General features: G+C 48.2%; 1 protein-coding gene across 9 annotated transcripts in view; it reads left to right on the top strand.

Moving 5' to 3' along the window:
• The window catches only part of ZC3H7B (zinc finger CCCH-type containing 7B), a 52,466-nt gene that overhangs the window by 21,842 nt on the left and 9,834 nt on the right, over positions 1–20,790 (top strand). For 2 of the 9 annotated variants that reach the window (XM_080625401.1, XM_080625399.1), the window contains exons 11-19: positions 958–1,070; positions 1,930–2,092; positions 2,179–2,340; positions 3,209–3,414; positions 6,643–6,743; positions 7,398–7,579; positions 11,624–11,709; positions 15,640–15,762; positions 17,093–17,226. In XM_080625401.1, coding sequence (XP_080481527.1) covers positions 958–1,070; positions 1,930–2,092; positions 2,179–2,340; positions 3,209–3,414; positions 6,643–6,743; positions 7,398–7,579; positions 11,624–11,709; positions 15,640–15,762; positions 17,093–17,226 — 1,270 coding nt within the window. Of the gene's footprint in view, positions 1–957; positions 1,071–1,929; positions 2,093–2,178; positions 2,341–3,208; positions 3,415–6,642; positions 6,744–7,397; positions 7,580–11,623; positions 11,719–15,639; positions 15,763–17,092; positions 17,227–20,790 lie in introns of all 9 variants that reach the window. The other 7 variants (XM_080625407.1, XM_080625404.1, XM_080625402.1 and 4 more) reach the window with 6 other exon arrangements.

The following is a 20,790-nucleotide window of genomic DNA, read 5'->3' as shown; positions in this document are numbered from 1 at the left end:
AAGTGCAGGACTGATGGAGTTTTATGCTGCTTTAGCTGTGAATGCATGCCAAAATTATTTCCTTCAGTGCTGGGGGTATCTGTCTATAGCTTTGTCTGCTGGTGCTGCTGAATGGGAGTGTACATGTAAGGCAGGGAGTTGTCTTGAACAGAGCAACTGAGTATGTCTAGCTCAGGAGTAATGAGGAAGGCTATAGGTGTGTAATCCCAGATAAACAGCATGTGCATGGTGTGAAATCTCAAGAGGAGAAAGGAATACAAAGGTGCATAATGATGAGTGATGAGATTTAAACTCGGCTTGGTGTCCAGGACCCCTCCTTTGGTACAGTTTGCTAGAATATAACACGATTCCTCCAACAACTCTTTGACGTTTTGGACCAAATGAGCAAACTCCTGGTGACTGTTGATGATATGGAACCTTGTAGCGCTGGACAGAATGGTAGAGGCTAAGGTGGGTCTCTCACATCTTTTTTCAGGGCAGTGAGTGTCCTGTTGCTTGTGGCACTGCACTCTCATGCCACAAGGAGCAAAGTTTTGGAGGACTGTGGCCAAAGTCTGTCCTCTCCTGTCGCAAGAGGGAAGGCAGGCTTTTTGACCTACTTGACCCCAGTATTGCAATATGTTGTCAGCAGAAGTATTTTGAGAAGAGTAGATATTGGCCAGTCAGCACTTCAATACTCAGATTCATCTCAGCACTGGGCTACCTTGGAGTTGCCACATTGGGAATGCCAGTGCTCAGCAGCCTATACTTGGGTTCAGTAAGGTTTGGGGAACAAGAAGGCCTTTCTTGGAGTTTTTCAGACTTATACTGGTTGTTTGGGGAAAAAAATACTAAAATGTTATAAAAGAAATGAAGCAGATGGCTTTAATAGGTTTTTTTTTGTCTTTTTGTGAGCAAAACTGCCTCTCAAAGTGAAATGAGTGTTTTGTGGAGCTCTTTCTCCTTTCTTTTTTCCAGAAGAAACTAGTCCTCAGGAACTGCGACACCCACCTGGCAGCCAAAAACCATCCCCCGTGGTGAGTGACCCGCTCCCTCGTGCTGATGTCCCAAGGTGCTCTGGAGCCAAGGTAGTAGTGACTTGAGTGATGTAGGTAATTTGGGCCCCTCCTCTTAACCTGCCCCAGTGAGTGTTGTCTCCCATGTTATGGCAAGGCAGGTAAAGATTTCCCTAGAGTTAGTAGGAAGACATTAGTTCCGTCTTCATTTTCATCTGCCACTTTGCATGTTGCCAAGGTAAACATGGTGTGAGCTAGGTTGTAGGGTCAACAGGGGATCATGGAGGCCAGTGTCCACTGTATCCGACAGCCGCATAACACTGAAGGGTGAGGCAGAGTAAGCCAACTTTGTCTTCAGACTACTGAGGCTCTTTGCACCTATCAGGAGGCTCTTCTATATACACTTTTGTACCTCTGTCCCATGTCTTCAGTCTTGGAGAAAAGGGGGAGGGATGTCTATGGTTGGCAAGCTTGGAACAAGAATTATATTCATAAGCTCCTGTGATCTGCTAGTCCTGTTAACATCAATGTGAAGCAAAGTCTCTGTCCTCAAATTAATCTGCTTCCTGAAGACTCACTGATAAGTGGTTTGGCTTTTTCCTAGCTTGGGATAGGGTTGATATAAGAGTCCTCCAATGCAGAGCTGGTTGTGATGGAAGGTATGAGAGGGAGCGAGTGGGATATTTTGTTCTGTGACTCACAATAGAAAACTGAGGTCCCTTACCAAAAGAGAAAGAGTGAACATACCACACTGTTTATCGTCTTTGAAAGAGCTGTATGCTGCTCTTTTGGAAATGCTACTTCAGATGGAAGCATTTTGATAAGAGAGAAAACAAGAAGGGTTTTTGAGAGACTGGCATGGGACAGGGGGTTGGAGAGGTTTCTTCCATGTGGTTGCAAAACTGAAAACAGAGGTATGTGTGGTTTTGCTCAGGTCAGCCTTGGTGGAGTGAGTCACCCAGCTGTGCCCAAGGTCACTGAGCACTTACTGTCCCAGCCGGAACCAGTAATGCCCAACACAGCCCTGCTGGTGAAGAACCCTCTGGCATCTACTCACGTCTTCAAACAAGCCTGTCATATCTGCTACCCCAAAACAGGTGATGCGTGTGCTCTGCCACCCAGAGCACTGGCCCAGGCTAAGGTTTGCCTTTGCCTGGGCTGATAGGGTTATTCTGTCCTGCAGGACCCAAGGCTGGTGATTACACCTATCGGGAAGGCTTGGAGCACAAGTGCAAGCGGGACATTCTTCTGGGCAGGCTGAAGAGCTCCGAAGACAAGACCTGGAAGAGGATCCGTCCTCGCCCAACCAAAACCAACTTTGTAGGATCCTATTACCTGTGCAAAGGTGATCTGGAGGGGATAGGGCTCTCAGTGGCCGGGAAGGGACTGTTTGGCATGTGCCAGGGGAGGTTGGGAGGGGACTTCAGTTGGTATCATGTGCTGTCTTTGGGGTCTTCTTGTCCCATCAGTAGCTCATGGACCAGGAGGCTGAGTACAATGAAAGGCAATGAGCTCCCTTGCTGCGGAGAACAAGCAGCTTTTAAAGTGGTGGAGCAGAAATGTTGCAAAGGCATAGTGAGGTGCTGTGCAGAGCCAGGCACTCAGAGCTGCACTGTCGACATGGGCTTTGCTGAGAACCTGCCTCCTGTACATGTGCCTGCATTAGTCCTGCTCCACCCAGCAGCCCTGTGGCAGAGCTGTGGTTCTGCCTAGGTAAAAGCTCGCTCTGCTTGCTGCTTTGCTCCAGCCTATCACTCTGTATGGGCAGGCAATGTGACCAGACTGGTCACTAAGGCAGTGTCTTTACAAAGTACCTAAAGAAGTAGGGAGATTGCAAGAGCCAAGATAACAGGGCTTCTCAGTGCTGGCTGCTAGGAGAGCTTAATCGAAATTGGCTTTAAAAGGGGTTGGTTAAACTGTGGTCTGTCCCTGGCCAGCCACTGCATTAAAGCAGGCCTCCATCTTGAGACAGTTTCCACAGGAGATGTCATTACTTGAGATTGTCACCATTCAGGAGTTTGCATTAACATTCCTGAATGTCCTGGGTATAGGCAAACTCGGGGGGAGATGTCTTTTCTTTTTTCTGTAACTCTGTGTTTTCTTGCTTTCAGCTCCTTGTGAGGTGTGGGCAGTGGGAGGAGACAAGAGAGAGTTTAGTTTCTGACTGGGCCGCCCTCCCTGTGTGGTGGTGTGTGCTGTTTGTTGCTTTGTAGATATGCTAAACAAGCAGGACTGTAAGTACGGGGATAACTGCACCTTCGCGTACCACCAGGAAGAGATCGACGTGTGGACGGAGGAGAGGAAGGGGACCCTCAACCGTGACCTCCTCTTTGACCCGCTAGGTGGGATCAAGCAAAGCAGCCTCACCATTGCCAAGCTCCTCAAGGAACATCAAGGAATCTTCACCTTCCTCTGTGAGGTACAGAGCTGGCAGGAGGGAGCAGGCATCTTTCATCATCTCCTTAGTATGTGTCTGAACCGTTGATACGTTGATAGTTGCCATCGCAGAAACATAGTGGGATGACTTGCACAACTGGAGTGCTGCAGTGGATGGCTATAAACCCTTCAGAAGAGATAAGCAAAGAAGAAGAGGTGGTGGGGTAGGCCTGTATGTTAGGGAGTATTTTGACTGTCTAGACCTAATGATGGTGTTGATAGGGTTGAGTGTTTATGGCTAAGAATCAGGGGAAAGGCCAACAAGGCAGGAATCATGGTAGGAGTCTGTTACAGACTACCCAACCAGGATGAAGAGACAGATGAAACATTTTGTAAGCAGCTGGGAGAAGTCCTTCTTCTCATGGGGGACTTCAACATACCGGATGTCCACTGGAAATACAATACAGCAGAGAGGAAACAGCCTAGGAGGTTACTGGAGTGTGTGGCAGGTAACTTCCTGGCACAGCTGGTGAGTGACACAACTAGGCAAGGTGCCCGCTGGACCTGTTGTTCCTCAACAGAGAAGGACTTGTAGGTGATGTGGTGGTTGGAGCCTGTCTTGAGCACAGCAATCACAAAATGACAGAGAAGTAAGGAGGGGGGTCAGCAGAACTGCCACCTTGGGCTTCTGGAGGGCAGACTTTGGCCTGTATAGGAACCTGGATGACAGAGTCCCTTGGGAAGCAATCCTGAAGGGAAAAGGAGTCCAGGAAGGCTGGACCTTCTTCAAGAAGAAAATCTTTAAGGTGCAGGAGCAGGGCATCTCCATGTGCTGACAGCTGGGCTGGTGGGGAAGAAAACAGTCTGACTGAACAGAACTCTGGCTGGAACTTGGGTAAATAAGGAGAGTTTATGACCTTTAGAAGAATATCCATCGTTTATTGGGTGCGGGAGGAAACATAGTGACAAAGAGTGAGGTACTTAATGCCTCAATTTTTAATTATCAAGACCAGTTGTTCTCTGGGTACCCAGATCTCTGAGCTGGAAGACAGGGATGGGGAGCAGAACAAAGCCCCTATAATCCAAGGGGAAATGATCGACAATCTGCTACACCACTTAGATACACACAGGTCTATGGGGCCAGGTGGGATCCACCCAGGGGTTCTGAAGGAGCTGGTGGAAGTGTTCATTGAGCCACTTTCCATCATTTCTCAGGAGTCCTGGCTAACCTGGCAGGTCCCAGTTGACTGGAGGTTAGCAAATGGGATGCTCATCTACAAGAAGGGCTGGATGGAGGATCTGGGGAACTACAGGCCTGTCAACCTGACCTCGTACCAGGGAAGGTTATGGAGCAGATCATCTTGAGTGCCATCACGTGGCACATACGGGACAACCAAGGTATAGGGTCCAGTCAGCATGGGTTTATGAAAGTCAGGTCCTGCTTCACCAGCCTGATCTCCTATGACAAAGTGACCCACTGAGTGGATGAGGGAAAGGCTGTGGTTGTTGTCTGCTGAGACTTCAATAAAACCTTTGACACCACTTTCCCCAGGGTTCTCCTGGAGAAGCTGCTCGTGGCTTGGATGGGTGTAGTCTTTGCTGGGTAAAAAACGGGCTGGATGGCCAGGCCCAAAGAGTGGTGCTGAATGGAATTAACTCCAATTGGTGATCGGTCACAAGTGGTGTTCCCTGGGCTCGGTACTGGGGCCCATTCTGTTTGATATCTTTACCAATGGTCTGGATGAGAGGATCCAGTGCACCCTCAGTAAATTTGCAGACAGCACCAATTTGGCATCTGGACAGGCTGGACCATTGGGCCAGGGCCGGTTGTATGAGATTCAAAAAGGCCAAGTGCTGGGTCCTGCACTTGTGTCAGAACAACCCCATGCAATGCTACTTGGAGAAGAGTGTCTGGAAAGCTGTCTGGCAGAAAAAGAACTGGGGGTGTCGGTCAACAGGCAGCTGAATATGAGCAGTTTATGCCCATGCAGCTGAGGCCAACAGCGTCCTGGCCTGTATCAGCACTACTGTGGCCAGCAGGGCCAGGGCAGTGATCATCCCCCTGTACTGGGCACTGGTGAGGCCACACCTCAAATCCTGTGTTCAGTTCTGGGCCCCTCGTTATAAGAGAGACATTGAGGTGCTGGAGCAGGTCCGGAAAAGGGTAATGAAGCTGGTGAAGGGTCTGAAGCACAAGTTTGATGAGGAACAGCTGTGGGAACTGGGGGTGTTTAGTCTGGAGAAGAGACGGCTCAGGGGGTACCTTATCACTCTCTGCAGCTACTTGAAAGGAGGTTGTAGTGAGGTGGAGTCCATCTCTTCTCAAAGTAACAAGTGATAAGAGAAAGTGGCCTCAGGTTGTGCCAGGGCGGGTTTAGACTGGATGTTAGGAACCATTTCTTCACCGAAAGGATTATTAAGCATTGGAACAGGCTGCCTAGGAAAGTGGTTGAGTCACCATACATGGAGCTATTTAGAAGGTGTAGATGCATTTAGAAATTGCAGATGTGATGCTTAGGGACATGGTTTAGTGGTGGACTTGGCAGTGCTAGGGTAACAGTTGGACTCAATGATCTTAAAGGCCTTTTTCAACCTAATAAATTCTATGATTTTATATGTCCCAGCCATTGTCCTGCTCCCAGAAGGGCAGTGAGTAATGGATACAGCTGCGTAGAAGGAGAGGTAGTTTTCCTCCTGCAGCTGAACCAGGTGCACACAGCCTCATGGGATCACCCGTCTCTTTCTCTGTCTTGAGATGTTGCTTTGAATTGTAATTTAGCCCCAGCTACTTTAGAAACCAGAACCCTGTAAATCAGCAAATTCCAGCTTGATGTCTGCTGAGCAACTGAGAGGGGCAGTTAAGGATTGACTTGTACCATCTTGATGTTCTGCAGGAGAAAGTGCCCCACATTAGCAGCGGTACGCGTAGAGACATGTTCTTTGCTGTGAACTGGCTGTTCTTTTATTTCTCCCCATCGTTTCCCCCTTGTTCTTGCTGTGTTGGCTAACTGGGAAAGAATATGTGGCTCTGACCAAAAGTTTTCCAACCACAATGGAAAATACTGTTGAGAATAAGCCAAAAAATGTTGCCTGGAAGCTCTTCCAAAAGTTTGCTTGCTTTATTTTAAAGCCCTACCACAAAGTTTTCACCAGGCTGCTTCTGACTTTGAACATTAGAATAGGCTGGTTCTGGCTCTTTTTCCAAGTGAAGTGGCTCTGGTTCACTGCTCTCTAAGATTTTCCCAGCATGCTAATTCTTCTCTTCTCTTAGATTTGCTTTGACAGCAAACCCCGGATTATCAGCAAAGGGACCAAGGACACACCATCTGTCTGCTCCAACCTTTCTGCCAAACACAGTTTCCATGACAACAAGTGAGTGAATGTTTTTGTGTTGATGGGAGCAATCTCTCACAAGTCCAGCCAGTTTAACTCCAGGGCACTGGTCTCTTTCTTTATTTCCTCCCCTTGGGTTCCAATCATAGGGCAGCTCAAAGCATGATAAATAGCACTGTGTGCTTCACTCTGCCTGTTTCTTCCTGGTGCTAAGGGATTTCAGGCATTGGCAAAGCCCTTTGAAGTCAGCCTTTGACTTAATTTGCCTTTCAGTTTGGCTTTTACATAAAGGTCAAACCAAAGATCCTCTAGCTCAGAATCCTACCTCTGGCTGGTGATGAATGTTTAGGAAAACAAGTATAAGAAACACATCAAGTACACAGTAATACAACCCTCTGGTTCCTGGCAACCTGAGACTTAGGGACTTGCTGAGCCAGAGGTGTTGATATCTTTGCTGCATACTTTGAAATGTGTCTGATCTGCGAACTTAAGCGGAGTATCACCCATGGGCTGAGAAGATTGAAAGTACTTACCTAGCATTGATAGGGTAGGAGGGCAGGGATTTGGTTTTCCCAGTGGAGTCTGTCTTTCTCAGAGGACCTTTGTCTGCCCAGTCTAATGTCTGAAAGTCACATACAAGGAGGGAGTGAAGATTTTTTCCTCAGGTGCTTCATATTTCTCTGGCATGGGCAGGTGTCTGGTCCACATCGTACGTTCCACCTCCTTGAAGTACTCCAAAATCCGACAGTTCCAGGAGCACTTCCAGTTTGATGTGTGCCGGCATGAGGTGCGGTACGGCTGCCTGCGCGAGGACAGCTGCCACTTTGCTCATAGTTTCATCGAGCTCAAGGTCTGGCTGCTGCAGCAATATTCAGGTGAGTGTGACTTGGTGCAGGGCTGGTGATGTGTGCACTTGAGTTTCCTCCAGTGTGTACCCCATGCCATTTGAAAGGGGAAAAGAGTGATTTGGGAGTACTGAGAAGCTGTCACTCAACTTGTGCGTATACTTTTTGTCCTCAGGGACACAGAAAAGAGGACCAAGGTGTTCTGTGAGATGATTTGGAGAGGGACTTTTTACAAGGACATGTAATGATAGGACAAGGGGAATGGCTTTAAACTAGAAGAGGGTAGATTTAGATTAGATATTAGGGTTAATTCTTCACTACGAGGGTGGTGAGGCCCTGGCACCAGAGGCTGTGGCTGAGAAGTTGCGGCTGCCCCATCCATGGAAGTATTCAGGGCCCGGTTGGACAGGGCTTTGAGCAACCTGGTCTAGTGGAAGGTATCCCTGCCAATGGCAGGGGGATTGTAAGTAGATGATCTTTAAGGTCCATTCCAAACCATTTTGTGATTCTGATTTGGCCCTTGTTACTTTACATGTGCTATTGTAGTTTGCAGACCAGGAAGCCTTTCCCTTGGGACCAGCTGCATAAGTTGAAATGATTATTAGGTAGGGCTGAATCCCCAGAGGTGTTTTGGTGCATAAATCCTGTGCAGGACCCTAAGTAGCAGTTGGATCCCTGAGTGAGCATCTGGTGCAGTGAGAATGGCAGCATGCATAGGTTACAAAGCAGTTATACAAATGAAGGCTGTGCATCTCCAGTTTCAAATTCACCACCAGTGGAAAATGACAAGATACTCAGTGTTTCCCAGAGAGGCTTTGATGACATGGCTCTGAAGAGGTTATTGCAGAAATTATATTCAGGTCGCTCATATGATGACAATCCCACATCTGGCACCTTCAGTCCTTTCTCTCTTTTTCTCTCTCTCTTTCTGACATATTGGAGGGTTTCATTTACTGCTCTCCTGTTAACTGAGTAGGTCCTGGTCCACCCACGATGCTACCTACATCTTTTTTAACCACAGGGTCTTGTTTAGTGCAGGACCCAGCCCAGAGTACTTCAGAGAGGACACATGTTATGGATGTTTCTCACCACTCTTTGATACAGTTGGGGGCAACTTCTTCAGTTTATTGTGAAGTGCCTGTCACTGTTGTTTAGCTCAGTCATTGTCCTTGGCTTGACTCACTGGGGGATACAGATGAACAAATACCACGCTGTGGCAAATGCCATCTTCTGTTCTTCTTGCCTGTGGCCACAAGAAGTTAAAAATGACACCACCAGAGTTTCTAAGACTATGTTGCCTGTGAGCCATAAGCCACCATTGTGGCCCTACATGCTTATGATACTGCCTGTAGTAACCTGGGCACTCTAACATTCAAGCACCTTGCTCTTTTCCTCACCCCATGGTTGGTTTATGTTTGTGATGTTTTACTTAATTTTTTTAGAAAAAGTGTTTGTGCTCCCTCCTTCCCTGTTCCTTCCTCTCAGACTGAGGAAGAAATTGTTTAGACTGATTTTTGCTTTTTGCCTTCTTTGCTTGAAGAATGATTTCCAAACAGGAAGCTGAGGAGATGAAACAAGCCATGAGTTTAGCGGCAGAGGTGGTCAGTAAGCCTTGTACTTAATTCCCATCTTTTCCAACAACGGGAGAGCCATCATATTTTTTCTTTTGTTTGTTGTGTGATTTTATTTGTTTGTGTGTTTCTGCAGGGCTGTATATATGAGCCTGCTTTCCGTCTGAGTTTTCTTTCTTGGAGTGGTAATTTATTACCTCTCTTAAGTATATCCCTCATGATGGAAACAGAGATGAAAGGTAGTTGCTGCTATTTTCAGTGAATGCTTTAGCTTTGGAGCAGAGAGTTTGATTTGGGCACCATTGCTTGGCAAGATTAAGAAGGAGGCATCTTTCATAGCAGCTTGCATTTAAAACCTCTGGTCTGCTGCATTTCACAGCCATTTGAGTTTTTACAGAGCTTGTGGCTTTGTTCATGGGGATAAAGGATTGTATTAGTGGAGTAAAGGTTCCCAAGGTATGAAAATGTGGGCAGGCAGGACTGTTTTCTTGTTCACTGTGGCTTTTCACAGACATATCTTACTATCTTCTTCCATCAGTGGAAATCACAGGGTCTTTGTCCTCACTAATGATGTTGCAAAAGAAGCTGAAATATAAGTAGTCAATACATGGGTCTTTTGGTTCCCAGATCATGTCTTCAGGGACAGTTCATGCTATTGTGAGCTGGTGTATTGAAAAACATCCTTTCATATTTGGGAGGGTTGTTTTTTTTCCCAGACACCACATTTCTAGACTGTATTGTTGAGTTAATTCAGATTTCTGGGACTGGAAGAAGGCAGTCACTTGCTAAGAACTTGACCTAAAATTCAGTCCTCTGACAAGAGCTGTATATACTTCTCTTGTCAGTTCTGCACCCCAAGGATCACAGGTGTACAGAATGGAGAAGATAGGAGCTGCTTTGGCCCTTTCTGGGCCAGGTCCAGTGCAGTTAACTTTTTACTGTGCTTTTTCCCAGCTTTATAGTTTTTGTCCCAAAAAAATGTACAGATAAGTGTTGTGTCCAGCTCTGGAATACTTGGACACGGAAGAGGGAGTTGCAGTTTTCCTAACTTTGCACAGTTTCTTCTGGAATTAATGGTTAAGAAGAAGAAAATCCACAAACAGCTCTGATCTGGGAGTAGTACTGGCTCTGCAGCAGCTGCCATTTTGGAGGCCTGAGCAAATGTTCTTGAAGAATGGTAAAGTTCCCTGAATGCTTTTCATTCTCTTCAAGCCCTGTACAAACAGCAGTATTGTTGCCTGGCACGGACCTGGACAGCTGAAATCACAGGTGGGGAAACTGAGGTCAGGAATGCTGTGACTTACCCAAGTTACACACAGCCTAAGCCGAGATGAAAACTTGTGTTTGCTGGCCTTTAGGTTCTGCAACTTGCTGGCTCTCAGATCAAAGATCATGTCCATGTGGCATTTCTGAGGAACACTTCAATAATAAAAGCTATAGGCAAAAGCAAAGCAAGCAATTTTGCAACCTCTCTGTGCCAGGGGTGCTGCATCAAGGCCACCCTCAGCACCCCACTTGTTGCAATCAGCTGGTTGTTCTAAGATACTTGCTTCAGTTTGTTTTGGCAGCTACCTCAGGTCTTCATAGCAGTTAAATAACATGGCTTTTTTGTAACAGAGACCTCACATTGACCAGACAGTTCCTACTCTTACATACTTTTCTCTTGCTGTTTAGCACTCTGAGATTCATATTGCCCATCTAGTTGACTGGTGCTGGCAGGGGCTTTTCCCTCACCACTTGAATTGGTCAGGAGCTAATTCCTTAGATAAGGTCTGAACAACCCTTTTTCTTGTTGTCTGATATTGCATTTCTGATTTCTGAAACCTTGGAGATCTTTCCTTGCTGATTACGTACTCGTAGCTGTTCCTTGGTTAGTTTTGTGCTGTTGATCTTTCCTTGCTACCTTGATTGCACTTAGTGTTTGTCTGTGTTCAATTTCAACTTTCCTCTTCACCTATTGATTAATGAAGTAACAAGTTAATTAATGCCAGCAGGGATTAGGTGAGACTTCTCGGGTCTTGGAGATGCTAGATATATCAGTGGAATATCTGTGATCTTCCAAGCTAGTGCCCAAAACTCCAATATGCAGTAGGTCAACAGTAACAAAGCATTGTCTTGAAGGTCTTGGGTAGGATCTGTTGATACAGTGTTGAGGGACGGCTTCTTGACCTCATGCCAAGAATCATCATCTTGGAGGCAACATCTGGGTCCTTTGTGGATAATGTGTGCAGAACATCAGGTCTGAGTGAGCCTAGGAGACCAAACTCTTACCCCTTCTATTTGCCCTGTGTGGAGAGAGGACCTTCCTTAGCTGGTCCTCCTAAGACCAGCTTAAATACATTCTGTGGTAGGTCCTCTTACAACCCTGACATTACTAGTAGGTGCATAGGGAGCTGTCAGTCACACAGGGGTTAGTAAGCCCCAACATAGGAAGTCCTGAAACCTCTCCCTCCCTCTCTTGGCCAAGACAGGGTAGCTCAATTCTGTCCCCTTTTGTTCCCAGGAATGACCCATGAAGATATCGTGCAGGAATCAAAGAAGTACTGGCAGCAGATGGAGGCACATGCCAGCAAACCAGCCAACAGCATGGTAAGTAAGGTGCGTCTATTGCTTGCAGCCTAGTTTTGCTCCCAGCTGTTCCAGCACTTTCTCTTTTTAACTTCCAGTGCAGTGCATGACAGGTCCCAGGCAGACCAGGCTGGCCATTGAGGAGCAGGACACCTGAGAGCTTTCCTGATTGCAGTGCTAGTGACGTGCTTTGTGCCTTGTCTTGCAGCACTGTTATCTGGGCTGTTCAGTGGTGGGATGAAGCCTCCAGAGGATGGAGGGCAATGTGCAGAGCATGGTGCTTCCTGTGACACCTTGCTACTGAAATCAAGAGACTTTGGAGACCATGGCCACACAGAAAGGGGACCAAAGGTGTCCTGCTGCCCTTCAGTGGCCAAGGGACGACAGGACACTTTGAAGGGTTCTAAGAAATGATCCTCAGGACCGCTCTGAACGCAGGAGTGGCTGGAACTTCCAGCTCAGGTGCTGTTGGAGCTGGGCAGAGATCTTAGCAGCGCCTTGCCAGGAGGAGCCTGTAAGCTTTGCCTCTCTTTGTGCCACCGGTCTCTCAGTGTGGGAGAATGTGCCTCTCTGCCTGTACCCACCAGCACTGCCAACAGCTTTCTCTGGAGAGGTGTGTGACAAGCAAAGGGTACCTCTTTGCTTTCTTCCAACCTGTTTGCTATGGGTGGCACTGCCTCATCCCTTTTTATTTTTTCCCCAAGAGGGTATTCTGTAGTGTAGGAACAGAGCCCACCCAGTGAGGATGATTTCCAACCCAGCCCTGAGATTGAACTAAAGCAGTTCTGCCATTAGAGCAGGAAGTTTGTTGTTCTTTCATTACTTTCAGAAAATCTGTCTGATGACATGAGAAAGTTCATGCCTCTCAGCAAGCTCTTTAGGCATAGGAGCAATTCTGTCCCCTGCAAAATGTTGGGGAAGGTGCTGTGAATCCTTTTTGTTCCCACCTGACAGCTTTCTTTCTCCTTGTGGATGCTTGAGCTGCCACCCCTTGGCCTGTGCCTTACTGTCAGAACAAGGGTGCGTTACCTTTGTCTGGGACCCCTCACCCAGGAGTCCCTCTGCAGAGAACAGCACTGAGTGCAGCCTGTGAGCACCCTGCAGAGGAGGTGTTTCATAGGAAAGGTATATGAGTCACTCAGCGTGGCAGGTAGCAGCTTTTTTTTGCTGGTTGTGGACCAGCGGAAGTGTTCTGAAGGCTCCAGGGCACTGATGCTGAGGAAAAGCAGATCTGATGGGCATGGGCAAGCCCAGCGGGAAAAGTTTGGGTGACTGCACTGATGCTTGCAGTGGGCTTTGTGTCCACATCATGCTGAATGAGATGGAGTCATCTTTGAGGAGATGCTCAGCAATGTACCTGTGCAGCTTGTTCGGCTGTTGTGGTCTGACATGGTTGGTGGAGAAGAATGTGAAGCAGCAGTCCAGAGGAACCAAGGTTTCTAGTTCTCAAAGTTGTCTGACTTGCTTAAGGAATATGTTCTAGCCTCTCAGGAAGCTGAGAGGACAAATTTCAGCAGCCTGTATTGTATGAGAAGTGAGCCTGAATGACCTGAATGGCCTCTGCAGACAGAGCTGGCTATGATCTCTTTCTGCCTGATATGAGCACAGAGGCAGCTGCCTGCATCCTCATAGTGGAGGAAACAAAGTGTGAATTTGCAGCAGCTTGTGACAGTAGTTGGATATATATCAGCAATCCCTGCCGCATGGAGAGAGAAGTCTAGAGACTGGTTCTGTACTGCCTGCTGTGGATCTGCATTTTCCAGAAAGCTCTGTCTTGCCATTCTCTGTGCATAATCAGGGGATAAAGAAAGATGGGTGAACAGCTGTTGTCCTGCAACCCTTGCACCTTCAAATTCACCTTTGTCTGGAGGTGCTGCTGTTGGAAGAACAAGTTGTTCAGCAGGCACGGTCAGAGCGTGTCCTCTGAAGCACTTGGGATCTGGATGCTGAGCAAGGGTTTAGTTTTGGCTTTTGGGGCTTGCAGGGGGCAGTGGATCAGGAAAAGATATGCCAGTGCCTGCTACATCAGCTGTCAGGGGGTGAGCAGTGAGCTACAGCTTCTGGGCCCTCTGGGCAGTATTAGGGCTGATGGACAATGACGAAGTCTGGTTGTGCCTCACAGATGCCGCTCACAGAGCCGGACTGCACCCTCCATCCCTTCCAGGTTGTTATGCTGTGCGGAGGCAAAGCAGCAGCCTTGTTGCTACAGTCAGAAAGTGCCTACCAGCAGCACCATCAATGGTTTGTAGGGGTTGGCAGCCTGGCACTGACACTGTGCAGGGAGACAGAATCAAATTCATGCATCTGCAATAGCAAACCATGGCTTTGGCATCAGCACGTACTCAGCCAGAGGGCTCTGCTATGGGATGAGACATTGGCTTGCTGCCACAGACCTCAGGGGCAGGACTAACATATCTGTTGAGAGATGTTTACTTTTGCCATTATTTTCTCCCGTCCAAGCAGGCTGATGTGACTCAGAGTTTTCTCAGCATCCTCTCAGCTTTCGAAGTTGGCTGCCTGGCAATGACAATTTCCCAGGAGTGCTGTAAAAGCAGACCCCTCCTTCCCACCATCCCGTGTGATCCATGGTCACCCCGGCGCCCTCTGGTCAGCGGAAGCAAAGTCACTCCCAGGGATTTTGCTGCAGTTTTGTCACAGCTTCCAGTTGGACCAACTGAGGCTATCCAGTTCTGGAGAAAAGAGGCAGGCAGCATGCAGGGACCCAGCAGCTGTGATGCTGCAGGTCAGGAGAGTGGAAGTTAGCAAGAAGTGGAAAATGAAGATATGCTGCTTGCTAAAGACCTGTCAGGGATCTTGCATTTGGCCTCGTAAAGGCTGCTGTTGGAGTAAAACCAGTGGCTGCAGATTGAAGAGGCAGTGAGCAGAAGAGACTGTTGCAGGTAGCTGGGTGTCCTCCCATCACCTCCTTAGGAATTGAGGGGACTTAGTGCTCATTTTATCTGATTTTCGAGGACTATCCTCATTTTACTCCGCTTGTTGGAGTAAAAATAAAGTGGCCTCAGAAGCAGCAATTTCAGCATGGAGCAGAAAGTCTCTAGTAAGGGGTATCTGCACCTGAGTAGAGCTCACTGGGTCAGGTGGCTGAGTAACCTGGGCCCCTCATATAGTCCCCTGAGACATGTGGCTCCTCCAGAGAGCATTTCAAGTATTGCTGAGCGGGGTTCCTGAAGCTAGGAAACACGAGTGGCCACGCTGGGGCTGTTGCTTTCTGCAAAGCCTGAAGTGGAGAGCTGTCGTGCTAAAGACCTTTATTTATTTGGTTGCCATGGTGCATAGCTAACACTATATTGTCTGGCTCCATAGCAAGGGGTGGTGCCCCAGCCTGAGGCAGTTTTGCCTGGCTTCATCTGCTAGAGCCTCATGTGATATAATTTCCACACTGTTGGTTATCAGCAGCCTGCCAGGTATGTGTCTTGCATTTACAAATACAGTCATTTAACAGAACAGCAGCAGCTTTGATTTTTCACTTGGCTCCTGATCCCCTGGGAACATACATGGCCACTGGATTGACCAGCAATTTGCATGACTGATGAAGAAATGCATACAGAAAGGCTTCTTTTGGTTAAGGATTTGTGGGAAAAGCAGCCAGGATCACCAGAATTACCTGGGAAACGTTCTCTTTATCTCTGATCTATTGTGCCTTCTGGAGCCACTCAGTTTCTGGTTTTGCTATGTCAGTAGGTTTGAGCCAAGCTTCCTGACTGTGCTGAGAGATCTGTTGCCTGGAGGATTACATGCAGATAGCATGGGACTGATAAAAAGGAATATGCCAGCAGTGCCATTTTATTACCTTAAGCCTATCTATAAGTTTGGTGGGTCAGAGGCAAGCTGTAGTGTAATTTCCTTTGGAGACCAAATGCAGATTAAAACTAGTGTTCAGAGGCCATGCATCTGAGAGGGAGGTACCCTGCTGCCTTCTTGATATCCCAGGTCTCAACTCTGCTCATACCACAACCAGCCAGTTTGATGGGTTCTTTGTGGTCACCGGCACTGGTGAAAGCTGACAGATGCACAAGTCATGTGCCAGATGCCACCAGAAAGGCCATCTTGGAGGTGAGTAGGACAGAATTGCTGCTGCTTTTCGTGAGAGATGATGGTTCTCCGGAAGAGTCCTTTTCCTGGGACATCCAGGGCAGTGATGGCCTCCTGGAGTCAGCACAGCGTTCTGGTCAGCTTTTCACAGCAACTGAGTACCTTTCACATGTCAGCTCTGGAGATGCAGAGTGGTAGTCAATAGCTTATGTGGCATTTCCTGGGAGATGCTTTGATTCTGCACTGCATATGCTTGCTGTTTTCCCTGTGCCAAAGGGATGCACATAGGGTCCATGCTGCGGCTAATCAATTGCTGGCAGAAGCCTGCTCCTGGGGGATGTGGTTTTCCTGTCTTCTCCTTGTTAGATGCTCAGGATTAGAAGTCAAGGCATGACAGCTGGGATGGGCAGTGTTAGCAATCAGAGACCTGTTTCATCCATAGACAACTTCTGTGCTTTTGGTCAGCCTGATGACTGGGGTGTTCTCTTGTACCCTCACATATTTCCATGCCCAGGACCACTGGTGTCCAGCCAGGTTTGCTCTTTGGCTTGGAAATAAACTGGAGACACCAGTCACGTGTTTTCCAGTGGGGATACAGAATGCAAACAGCTTTCCAGAGATTTGTTCAGAAAACATGAGGCAGCAGGGATATGGGATGGGCAGACTGGCTCCTTTTTAATCCTCAGCCAGTTAGTTATAATCCCAAAACAGCTTTTTCATGGGGACAAGTAGAAGGCCAATCAAGTGGCTGAGAGGATTTGAAATACGTGCATTGTATATTTCTGCCTAGTGATCACAATTAACTGCCTATGAAACCTGGTGCAAAGGGACTGTGAGAGATGGAAACCTGCCCAGAAAGAGATTGGAAGGGGACCCAGCTCTGACTTCATGGTGTCAAATGTGCCTCTTAGTCCAGCAGCGGTGGTGTTGGACTGCTGTGGCACAGCCTGATTGCTGCCTGACAGGGCTCTCTGAGCTGTGTGACTGAGCTCTAGCCATGGTAGCAAGGGGACGTGGATTGCTCTCCCTTCAGGGAGGTGGGGATTAGGCACTGGTGCAGGTCTCACAGAGCTTATCTGTACATGGAGATATGCTGCAGGCCTTTCACAGCCGGGCCTGGTCAGTGCTTGAATCTGCCAGGGTGGCTGTGTTTTGGCCGTTTGTCAAAGCTCAAGAAATAATGCTGAAGCAAGCAGTGGTTTTGCTCCTGTCCAGTATGTCAATGGGCCAGCAGCTAACACTGGCAGAGGAGAACTGGACTGTCTCTGATTTAACCTGAGTTGTTGCTGATATGCAGCTTGAGGGGTGCATTTTGGATCAGTTTGCCTGAGGTCGTGGTTCTCTTCCTCAGGCTTCTCCCCGGGCTCCTGCGTCAAGCACCTTCGACCTCCAGATGAAATTTGTGTGTGGCCAGTGCTGGAGGAATGGGCAGCTGGTGGAGCCAGACAAAGACCTCAAGTACTGTAGTGCCAAAGCCCGCCACTGGTGAGCAATGCTGCCTTCTCTTCCCCCACCCCTCCCCAAGGGCAGAAATTTTTCCTCTTACCTTCTCCAGGGCTTCATTTGGCCTCTCTGGAAGAGGCTGCTAGGAAACCTTGCAGCCTCTCTGCTCAGGGTGTTTGTCACTACAGCAAGCATCGCAAACAGCTGTTTTCCAGTTTCCAGCTCTCTTTACTGTTTGTATTTGCTTCCAGCATTGTGCAGGCTATTACTCCTGGTGCATGCAGTCCAGCTCCCACAAATCCCTTTTCTCCCAGTTGCTATAATTTCTTCTTAGAAAGGTCACTAATATAGTTTTCCTCTGCACTTGTTTATACTCCTACCTGTTTGCAGATGTCTTTCAGGTCACTATTAGCAATGATTCAAGGTATTCTGCTTCCTTTTAAATTCATTTCCTTGGCTCTTGCATTGCTTTGATTGCTCTTTTCTGAGGCATGTCTTGTCTTTTTGCAGCCCCTAGCTCCTTGGGGCCCATGAGGATGATCGGTGTGATAATATCATAGAATCATAGAATAGTTTGGGTTGGAAGGGACCTTTAAAGGTCATCTTGTCCAGACCCCCCCTGCAATGAGCAGGGACATCTTCAACTAGATCAGGTTGCTCAGAGCCCCATCCAGCCTCACCTTGAATGTTTCCAGGGATGGAGCATTACCACCTCTGTGGGTTGTTCCAGTGTTTCAACACTCTTATTGTAAAAAGTTTCTTCCTTATCTAGTCTGAAACTCCCCTCTTTTAGTTACCCCTTGTTCTATTGCTACAGGCTCTTTAGGAAAGAGTGACCCAGCAGACGGGGAGGGGGACTTGCTATTTATGTTAGGGATAGGCTGGAGAGTATGGAACTCTGTCTGGGGACAGGTGAGCAGTCAACAGAGAGTCTGTGGGTCAGGGTCAAAGAGAGAACAGCAATGGAGGACATTTGGGGATCTGTTACAGACTGCCTGATCAAGAAGACTCTGTGGATGAAGTGCTTTATAGACAGATAGGAACAGCCTCATGCTCACAGGCCCTTGTCCTCATGGGGGGCTTCAACCACCCTGATATCTGTTGGAGAGACAGCACAAGCAATCCAGGAGGTTCCTTGATTATGTGGAAGACAACTTCCTTCTGCAAGTAATAGAGGAGCCGACAAGGAGAGGTGCCATGCTTGACATTGTGCTCACCAACAGGGAAGGGCTGGTTGGAAATGTGACGCTCCAAGGCAGCCTTGGTCATGAGATGGTCGAACGTGAGATCCTCAGGACAGTGAGAAGAGCGTGCAGCAAGCTCACTGCCCTGGACTTCAAGAGAGCAGACTTTGGCCTCTTCAGGAACCTGCTTAGTAAGGTTCCATGGGATATAGCCCTAGAGGGCAGGGGGGCCCAAGACTGTTGGTTGATATTCAAGGATCACCTGCTACAAGATCGGGACTGTTGCATCTCAATTAGAAGTAAGTGCAGCAGGAGGGCCAGAAGACCTCCTTGGATGGATAAGGAGCTGCTGAGGAAACTTTGAGGGGAAAAAAGAGGTTTATAAATGGTGGAAGCAAGGACAGGCGGCCTGGGAAGAATACAGGGATGTTGTCCAGGAAGCTAGGGACCAGGTTAGGAAAGCTAATGCCCAGTTAGAATTAAACTTGGCTAGAGATATTAAGGATAACAGGAAGGTAGGGGACCACGTGGGCCCTCTCCGGAAGCTATCAGGAGAACTGGCTACCCTGGATTTGGAGAAGGCTGAGGTTCTTAATGACTTCTTTGCCCCAGTCTTCACTGGCAAAGGCTCTGACCGCACCACCCAAGTCTTGGAAGGCAGACACAGGGACTGTGAGAATGAAGACCTTAGGCCCACTGTGATGGTTCGAGACCATCTTAAAGAACCAGAATGTGCACAAGTCCATGGGACCTGATAAAATCCATCTGCGGGTCTTGAAGGAGCTGACAAATGAAGCTGCTGAGCCACGGTCCATCATATTTGAAAAATCATGGCAGTCAGGTGAGGTTCCCGATGACTGAAAAAAGGGAAATATAACCCCCCTTTTCAAGAATGGGAAAATGGATGACCCAGGGAATTACAGACCAGTCAGTCTCACCTCTGTGCCTGGCAAAATCTTGGAGCAGATTCTCCTGGAAGACATGCTAAGGCACATGAAAAACAGCAAGGCGCTTGGTGACAGCCAGCATGGCTTCAGTAAGGGGAAATCCTGCCTGACCAATTTGGTGGCCTTCTGTGAGGGGGCTATGGAACTGATGGACAGGGCAGAGCAGTTGATGTCATCTACCTGGACTTGTGCAAAGCGTTTGACACTGTCCCACACGACATCCTTGTCTCTAAATTGGAGAGACATCAATTTGATGGGTGGACCACTCAGTGGATAAAGAACTGGCTGGATGGTGGCACTCAAAGAGTTGTGGTCAATGGCTCAATGCAGAGCTGGAGACCAGTAACGAGTGGTGTCCCTCAGGGATCGGTGTTGGGGCCGGTCTTGTTCAACATCTTTGTCGGTGACATGGACAGTGGGATTGAGTGCGCCCTCAGCAAGTTTGCCGATGACACCAAGCTGTGTGGTTCGGTTGATACGCCGGAGGGAAGGGATGCCATCCAGAGGGACCTTGACACGTTTGTGAGGTGGGCTGATGCCAACCTTACGAAGTTGAACCATGCCAAGTGCAAGGTCCTACACCTGGGTCGGAGCAATGACAGGCACAGCTACAGGTTGGGCAGAGAAGAGATTCAGAGCAGCCCTGCGGAGAAGGACTTGGGGGTGTTGGTCAATGAGAAAATGAACATGAGCCGGCTGCAGTGTGCGCTTGCAGCCCAGAAAGCCAACCATATCCTGGGCTGCATCAAAAGGAGTGTGACCAGCAGGTCGAAGGAGGTGATCCTGCCCCTCTACTCTGCTCTCGTGAGACCTCACTTGGAGTATTGTGTGCAGTTCTGGTGTCCTCAACATAAGAAGGACATGGAACTGTTGGAACAAGTCCAGAGGAGGGCCATGAGGATGATCAGGGGACTGGAGCACCTCCCATATGAAGATAGGCTGAGAAAGTTGGGGCTGTTCAGCCTGGAGAAGAGAAGGCTGTCTGGAGACCTCATAGCAGCCTTCCAGTATCTGAAGGGGGGCTATAGGGATGCTGGGGATGGACTATTCATTAGGGACTGTAGTGATAGGACAAGGGGTAATGGGTTAAAACTTAAACAGGGGAAGTTTAGATTGGATATAAGGATGAAATTCTTTACTGTGAGGGTGGTAAGGCACTGGAATGGGTTTCCCAAGGAAGCTGTGAATGCTCCATCCCTGGCAGTTTTCAAGGCCAGGTTGGACAGAGCCTTGGGTGACATGGTTTAGTGTGAGGTGTCCCTGCCCATGGCAGGGGTGTTGGAACTAGATGATCTTAAGGTCCTTTCCAACCCTAACTATTCTATGATTCTATGATTCTATGCCCTGCTATAAAGTTTGTCCCCATCTTTCTTATAAGCCCCCTAGAAGAGGAATATCAGCTGGAAATCACCATTGGGTCATGGAAGCTGGCCCATCTCACGAAGGCAGCCTGGCATGATAGGATAGAAGGATTT

Source organism: Psittacula echo (assembly GCF_963264785.1).
Source record: "Psittacula echo genome assembly, chromosome: 1".
In the NCBI taxonomy this organism is placed as follows: Eukaryota; Metazoa; Chordata; class Aves; order Psittaciformes; family Psittacidae; genus Psittacula; species Psittacula echo.
This window is presented reverse-complemented; position numbering and strand designations above follow the sequence as displayed.